At 36.0% G+C, this 8,794-nt stretch overlaps 1 protein-coding gene across 3 annotated transcripts in view; it reads left to right on the forward strand.

Moving 5' to 3' along the window:
* rbl2 (retinoblastoma-like 2 (p130)) overlaps positions 1–8,535 on the forward strand; it is a 112,968-nt gene extending 104,433 nt beyond the window's left edge. For all 3 annotated transcript variants that reach the window (XM_087995902.1, XM_087995903.1, XM_087995904.1), the window contains exons 16-19: positions 2,240–2,342; positions 3,620–3,834; positions 5,992–6,156; positions 7,230–8,535. In XM_087995902.1, coding sequence (XP_087852028.1) covers positions 2,240–2,342; positions 3,620–3,834; positions 5,992–6,156; positions 7,230–7,400 — 654 coding nt within the window. In that variant the 3' untranslated portion in view covers positions 7,401–8,535. The remainder of the gene's footprint in view (positions 1–2,239; positions 2,343–3,619; positions 3,835–5,991; positions 6,157–7,229) is intronic.
* The last annotated feature ends 259 nt before the right edge of the window (positions 8,536–8,794 follow it).

Consider the following 8,794-nt stretch of genomic DNA (forward strand, 5'->3'; position numbering starts at 1 on the left):
TTTTAAACTTAAATTTGATTGAAAATAATGATTTACCAGTTGCACTGCAATTCTGCTATTTAACTGTAGAAGTATTAAGTCAATTTTTTTTCGTGAAAGTCACTATTAATGCAATCCTGAACTAGTAACTTCAGAAACAATGTTCTAAATCATGTTTAATGAATCTTATAAAATAAGCCTTGTGAAAATGCTTGTATATTTTGAAAGGACAGCAAGATACTTTATACATCATGAATTTGAGCCTTTGGGGGAATTATTTCAGTTCATATGGTGAACTGAAGGTTTCACATTTCTGGAAACAGTTTATTTTGGCTCTTTTATTTCTTATAACAAGCACAAAAGACTGACACCTGGGAAAATAATATTTAAAATCACTGGCAGTACATTTACATTCTTTCCATGTTAGTTCATGTGTTCTAGATGTAGCTGAAACAGATTAAGCATAAACTATAAATTGATAGATACTGCTTACAAACATACAATGACTTTTATAATAACCAACAAGGTTATTTTTAAATGCAATTGATGCTACATGGTATAATTTGTCAAGGTGTTATTAAAAACTTAAGCATTTCTTGCATTTTTAAATACACATGAACCTGTACCACAAACTTCAGCTGAGAAGCTAGGAAGTTTGACACACCTTTGCTAGTGATACTATATATGGCATCAGGGACTACATGAAAATGGACCCAAATTTAAACTTTGGTTTGCTGATCGGCCTTCACAGAAAAACTCCATGTCCAATCTATGGGCTGTTCACTTAGAAAAATACAGAAATCTAACTCCCAGCCCAAGTCAGTTAGTTTATAATTAAAGCATCAACATTGCATTAGTAATTATCATTAAACCAGACAATGCATAAATGCACTGTATGTACAGCAAAGCAAATCTGATCACTAGCCTGTATTAAGTCAAGTGATTTCAGTTGGGACACAATTAGTTTTATTGGCTCAGTATCTTCTCAAAACAACAAAAGGGAAAACAATCTAGGATTCCAAACCTGATCTCTATCTATTTATCCCTGTGGGGAATATGCATGCATGAACATTGAATGAGAACAGAATTAGCCTCAGCTGTGCTCTTCCTTCCAGCTAACCAGCATTAAGGTCTAAAAGAAAACAGCCATTTCAGTGAAGCATTGGGACACTGCTCATACCTGTGAAACAGTAGCCATTTATAAACAATTGCCTATTGGAGTGTAGAAATAGGGAGCAATTTATCTTCTACTCAAAAGTAAAGAGATTCACTTTGATGGATCATGATTTACATTAATGACCAACTTCCTAACACAACATTATTGAAGAGAGACTATAAGTGGGATAAGCCTTGGGTCTGACTAGTATGCAGGGGTCAGGAACATTTGATTTTAGATTAAAATAGCTCACCATTATGCTTTAATGGATGAAGACCATTTCCTGACAGCTATTGTACCTTATTTGTGACATCTGCAAGATAGTTGTGTAACATTTTTTCATACTTTTTACTAAGATGTCATAATCAGCCACATCTTTAACTAAGACTCTACTGCCAATATTTAAGACTTAAGATTAAGAAAAGCAGAAAATATGCCAGATCTATTTACTTTTCTTCAGCAATCTGTTATTTTACCTTCCGCGCCAGTGTGTTTTGCTTTTATGGAACTAGTTTAATTATGACCAAATAAAAAAAGAACAGGAATTAACAAATTCATGTTCCATGCTCTTTAACAGCTTGTCAATTATTGCAGTGTAATGACAAATGGAGAAATTCCTAGTTGTGGAACTTAAAGAATGAACAAGACAATATATTGCATCTTTTGTTTTGAAGTCTGGTATTAAGAGAACAGGATAAAGACTGGAGTAATTGCAGTTTAAATTGGAACAGTGAAGTTTGAAGGGCACTGACCATGCTGATCCTGATGTTAAAAGCTACACAATATACATGGAAAATAAAAGCATTTTCTTGCAAGAGGAATCAGAGGTGTTAGAACAGTAGTCAGACCTTCTAGGTACAGTACAAAGGGAATTGTTTGTCATCATATGCAGTGATGCTTCATATTTGATTGAAATCACCTTCCTTACCACTAAATCCTACCCATCTAGCCATTGGTGAATAACCAAAGCCTTTCAAGGGTGAAAATAATGTTCACTTTTACATTACTGCAATCCAAAATGTAATAAACTGGTTTTTGTGTTAAGTTGTTGCACGTAACAACACACAGTAAGCCTTTAAACAGGTTATAAAATTGTGCCTGTAGATTTACAGAAGTGTGCTGCTAAAAGCTCGAAGACGACGGACCTCAGGTAGCAGTGACAGTAGTGGTCGCCAGGGCTCGCCAACTGAGACTAGCAGAGACAGGAGTAAGTATTTCAAACATGTGTCCTTATCATAAGTACGATTGTTTCTACATTGGGGCACATATGGTTTCAGAATTTTTTATTTTAAACTTGCTATAAACCAAGACAGGGTTTATATAAATATGCCCATTTAAATATTGTTCTGCCTTTGGTGCAGATCTGTACACATGTTCTGAAAACTTTAGGGTATCATGGTTTGGAAATCACTGGTTTGCTGTCTCCTGGGATACATTTTAGTTAGTCACAACGTGAAGAGTAGAATTCAGAACCTGCACTTGTAATCATACGAAGTTAGCTGAAATTAGTTTCAGGAATGAGCTTACATAGTTTTGTTTAAAAGACATGAACTGATGTAGCTTCCAAGAACCTTGATTAACAAAGTCATTCGAAGTATTAGCCCCAGTTGCAGTTGATTCATTTCATCAGTATCCTGTATATTGCACAGGAGGTATTCCCCGATTGTCATTTGAGTACATATTATCTCTCACACACACACACACAAGACTGGAGAAAATTAAGCAATTTTCCATTTGAGCTCAAATTTATCATCCTTCCCACTGCCTCAAATCATTTCTTTCACCTATTCCTGCACAATGTTTTTTCTAAACTCTCCATTCTTGAAGGCAGCGGGCTAAGTGTCAATTTTGAGTTAAGTTTCATTGAAAAGGTTCTTTGCAAATTTGTTTTTTCTCCTGTATATACCCTGCCCCCATGGTGCCCTTCACCTATTCTAGCCCTGTTCTACCATTCACTATACCTGGAACGACTTGACTGGTTGAATATCCCAAAATGGAATGATATTCCCATTGGCTGAAGGCTGTTGTGAACCTGGACAAGCATTGCCAGGCTGGAACTGCCTCCTACTGTTTCCTGACATTTGCTGCATTACCACTAACCCCGAATCCCTCTGAAATCAGCAACATGCCATATCATAGTCAGAACCTCACCTTGATACCCAGCATATTTAAAATGATACAGCCAGTTGTTCCTGACATCAATTTAATCTTGCTGGCCTCATGTAATTTTGCATATTCATTATAGCCAATGCCATACAGGCCCTGAAAAGATAGTACGCAACATTTTCTGCCTGAAGATGCAGATACCATTCGCATTATACCCCAATGAAAGCACATTTTTCTCTTTCCACAAAATCCTCTTTTCCCTCATCTAGTATCTCTCCCCCTCCCCCCATCATGCTACTGATATTAGTACCATGTAACTAGTGTGTTTTGAAAGTTAAAATTTCTTTGGTCATTTTTGTTGCAAATTGTTTTATACAGCTAGCAGAGACTCTAGCCCAAACATGAGGTCTAGCAGTACACTTCCTGTGCCTCAACCTAGCAGTGCACCACCTACACCAACGCGACTAGCTGGAGCAAACAGTGATATGGAAGAGGAGGAGAGGGGTGATCTCATTCAATTCTACAATAATATCTACATCAGAAGAGTCAAAGCATTTGCATTGAAATATTCCTCATCAAATATAGAGAATGGGGTAAGATGTAGCTTGTACAAGTGGAGGTTTTAACTTAAAATGGTGTGGTATTGTACTTTTTTGTACAATTATGACAGCAGTTTTATTTCTGAGTTGAAAGTTTGTCCATTCAAATTCCAACCCAAGGAATGATCACAAAAATCCAGGTGGACATTCCATTCCAGAATGAAGGTGCACTATGAGAAAGTGAGGACTGCAGATGCTGGAGATCGGAGTTGAAAAGTGTGGTGCTGGAAAAGTGCAGCAGGTCAGGCAGCATCCGAGGAGCAGGAGAATGTAGGTTAAGATCAACTAGGAGAAAGTGAGGACTGCAGATGCTGGAGTTTTTGTTGCGAGGACTGCAGATTCCTGAAGGGCTTATGCCCAAAACGTCGATTCTCCTGCTCCTCAGATGCTGCCTGGCCTGCTGCACTTTTCCAGCACCACACTTTTCAACTCTGAAGGTGCACTGTGTCTTTCTTAGAAATGTTAAATTAAAGCTTGGTCTGCATGAGCAGGTGAATGTGGAGGAAAATACTATTCTTGATTGAAGAAAAATACCAGCCAAATAGCTAGCATAAGAAAAAAGCTAACTGTCCTACGACTCAATAGCATTTGTTTCACAAATGTACAATTCCACACCCATTCAAATGTAATGATAATAATATGTACCTAACTTGATGCAGAGCTGTGGGAAGCATTCACATTTCTGAAACTAATAGAGGAGTTTCAGGTGCTGGGTTCTTTATTCCAAGTTAGATCCTTATGTAAACTTTTTGGCACTACTGTGACATTTTTTTCCATGCTCATACTAGGCAGCAGATCAAGAACAGCAATAACGTATCACAATTTATCCTGTGTTTGGCAACTTGTACATTCCTGTATTTGGTTAAATTGTATGGTGTAGTTCTCAGATTGTACCAGCAGAGAGCATTGAAACATGTATAATTCGTGGTAGGAAATGTTATAAAAACACATGTGCTAAATGGAATCTTAACAGAACCAAAACTTTCACTTTGTACCAATGATGTCTTCCTCCAGATTTTGAGCACTTAAATGATATCCATGGGGTAGATAAGTAGATGATCTCACTAACAGATGTGACATTACAGATTCTTCTCTTGTCCCAACCAAAAAAAAAGCCCAATTACAGAAAAATACTCCAACTGTACCAATGTGAACTCATTTCATCAAGTGTCTTCATAACATTTTATAGACTATGGATAACAAAGAGACACCGCTTTAGATAGTTCTGCTGTTTTGGAATGGAATTTTTTTTCTTTGAGACCCAGCCCCAGTTTAGAAGTCAGCTGAGGATGTCTGAATAGTCTGAAAGTTTCCTTAGTAACCAATCTACAATTTGGAGTCAAACCCAGATTTCTGAATTAAGTCATGAACATTTCAACCATTACTTTGGATTCTCCACAGCATGCATTTTGTTTAAAAATAGTATAGTCATACTCTTAAAAGCCTAATTTGTATCCACTTAAATATTTAAAGTTCCTACAGTTTATAAATAAACTGATTTTTGTTTTAATGCCTACATATTTAGTATTGCTTACAATGTGCATTTACATGTTTTGCAAATGTAAAACATCATTTTGAAGTGGTTCCATTACTGCATTTCTGGCTAATTAGTAGCCATATTAATTAAAACAAGTGCCACAAACAAATTTATCAACATTGTTCAAAGACCACAAATTATTTTAGATAAATTTGTCTACTTGAGAAGGATACGAATTAAAATAATCTGTGAATAATAGTTTGTGTTTATACAGGTGGGCACATTACAACATTTGTTTGCAGCAGTTATAGTTCAGAATTTAGTTAATTAAAATTTACCTTGATGTGGCTCGCTGAACAGAGTATTAGATGTAGTCATTACGCAGAGTAGACCTCACAAAGTTTGATCCTCCTCAAACTGTAGATGTTTTGGAAGTGACAGAGGAGACAACTGGAATTTCCATTATATCACTGAATTATTGCAGATATCCAATTCCAGTTGCACATTTTCTGAAAACTACTCATAACATGATAGCATTATTGCTGTTGTTTCATAGTAATTAAGTTGAAGGAAAAGTTACAAATGGTGTGAAATCAAGGATACCAAATATTTAAGTATTTAGAGGGTGATAAAGGAAAAACAAAACTAATGTAATTATGTGCTTGTTTGTATAGAATGAAGCTCCAACTTTATCACCCTTCCCATCTGTAAGGACAGGATCACCACGCAGAGTCTTACTATCTCAGCATCACTCCATTTATATATCACCTCACAAGAACGGAGGTTCACTCTCACCAAGAGAAAAAATGTTTTACTGTTTTAGCAAAAGTCCATCAAAGGTAAGCTACAGTAATGAACTTTCCATATTACACTTACATTGTGTGTTATAATATTTGTTACAATCCTTTAGTTTGCGATCACAAATGTTAGAGTTTATTTCATGAAAGAATGTAAGCAAGGTCTTAAATTGGTAGTATGCAAATAGACATACGAAACACATTCTGGTTCTAGCATGCAACATGGCTTAAACTAGCACAAATTAAACTTCCCTAGAAATCCTAAAAAGGTGCACTTGAAGATTTAGCACTCTAGTAGATACAACTCTCCTCACGACACACCTACCTCCAGTGAAGGCATGAAATGGATAAAAGCAAATTACTGCGGATGCTGGAATCTGAAACCAAAAGAGAAAATGCTGGAAAATCTCAACAGGTCTGGCAGCATCTGTAAGGAGAGAAAAGAGCTGATGTTTCGAGTCTAACTGACCCTTTATCAAAGGCATGAAGTGGATTGTTTGACATTTCTTGAGCCACCCTGAATGGTTGAGTAAGAGGGCACTCAGGCTCTTGGACACAACACTGGGAAAATCCTAGGTGGAGGTGACCAAGGGAAGAAGTGTCAAGAAGACTCCAGCTTGTCCTATAGAAGCTGGCACAGCTCTACCAAGCCACAACGCCTAACTGTGAAGGATTCTCAGAGTGTGCTAGAGAACTTCACTATTGTAACAGTTATTCTAAATATCTTGGCAAAAACGACCCAGAAAGTTCCCCAGTGCTTCAGAAGTCTTCTTCAAACTTCGAGTAGCAAAATGAATTTAAAATGTAAACAAAAACACAGGTGCCAAATGCTTTTATCAACAGAAGTTGGTTAAGTAGACTTAAATATCAAAGTTCGAAACAAGTAATCCTTGGGCACATTTTAGAAATAAGTTGGTCTTGCAATAGCTATTGGAATAATTACTTTGGCCCAATAAATCTGTGCCATTGTTTAGTTACTTACACTCAGTAATTATTCCCTCCATTAATAGTTTATAGCAAATATCTTGACACTTAGAAAATTTGGCTCATCTAAGAAAAAAAAACTATTTATTGCACCCTAAAAATAATGTTCTTTAAATTCTGTTTATCTTCAGAGACTGAGAGACATCAACAGCATGATTAAGTCTGGTGAATCACCAACCAAGAAGCGTGGCTTATCATTGGATGACAGCAATGAATTGCCAGCTAAGCGGATTTGTCAGGAAAACCACACTGCATTGTATAGGCGTTTGCAGGATGTAGCCAATGACAGAGGATCTCACTGATCCAGTGTGAGGTGTCAACCTCAGTTGCTGTGAATAGTTTCCTTTCCTTAATCTTAACCTGGAAAGCAAACCACAAAAAGATTACAGCTGAGCTTAAAGCTTTGTGAAGGTTATACAGGCAATGAACACAGCATAGGAAATCACAAATTGCAAGTGACCAAGATTTTGATCCTTTGAACACACCAATCTCTTGCTTTGACAAGCTATTTGTGCTTTTTTTAAAAAAAAGATCTGACATTTGAAGGCAGAGTGAATTTTTAGGTTGAGAAAGATTGCTGAAGCATTAAAAATGTTTCCAATTGATTTAAAAGCTTTTAAAGCAGGTTTTGGACAGCATACACATCATACCAAATTTAATTATAGCATTAACTTTCATGTTGAAAATTAAATTTTAACTGGGTATTTGAAAACAAACTATAAAAATCTGTCAAATCAAAAAAAATGTTCCAGTGTTGTACTTTTGTTACACTGGAAGAAACTCTTGGAGGTAAATTTTCATCTCCACACAGCATTCCAAAACAAGGCCATGTATTATGTATACACATAGATGGTGCACTAATGTATAGTTATGATTACTATTATGGTGTGCACAGAATTGGCAGCTATCTTGCATACAATTAGTCTGGAAGATTAGTATATGTAGGAGTAGTATGTTATTGATGCACTAAGTGCTGAAAGATCCTTACAGCAAATACATAAGATGTATAGTGAACATTAAGCAGTAGACTAAATATTCAAGGGAATATCCTTATAGCTACATGGCATTTTATCATATTGTAAAAAAGGTCCTAGTCATTCCTTATGAATCAGTGTACTTTCATCAATTGAATATCGAAGTAAATAGAAGCAAGACTTCAGTAGAGCAGAAGGAATTATTCTAACTTAATAGGATACATTGTGATGTTTTCATCTTCATCAAATGGGTTGAATATAAACCAAGTGAATATAATCATTTGGAAATAGGAACAGTGTGTAGGTTTAAACACCATTGGTTCTCTTCAACAGTGCCAATCCACAGATCAGGACTTCAATTCAAAACTATACAAGAGAATATAAACTGTCGAAAAATTCTAAATTTGCATTAGACCCAGATAGTGACATGCATAACTTGTAATTCAATAAAGAATAAAATCTGGATATCCAGACTTGGTTTTAATTTCAGCAATTAATAAAACACTGGTTTGTCAGTTATGGTTTATAAAAGTGATCAAATTGATTTAAAAAATTTCTCCATCCTCAGAGAATCCTTTACCTATTTTGCCTTGCACATGAGAAAATGTAGCTTGCTGACTGTAGCGATGTGACAATGCGGAAGCTCAAAATTCCAAAATTTTACATGAAAAGCTCCACGAGTTATTCTCCACTTCAGCAAATGTGTTGACACATTTACTGCA

This window comes from Chiloscyllium plagiosum, unplaced genomic scaffold (assembly GCF_037043375.1).
Source record: "Chiloscyllium plagiosum isolate Xiang-an unplaced genomic scaffold, Cpla_swu_hap1 HiC_scaffold_17, whole genome shotgun sequence".
Taxonomy (NCBI): domain Eukaryota; kingdom Metazoa; phylum Chordata; class Chondrichthyes; order Orectolobiformes; family Hemiscylliidae; genus Chiloscyllium; species Chiloscyllium plagiosum.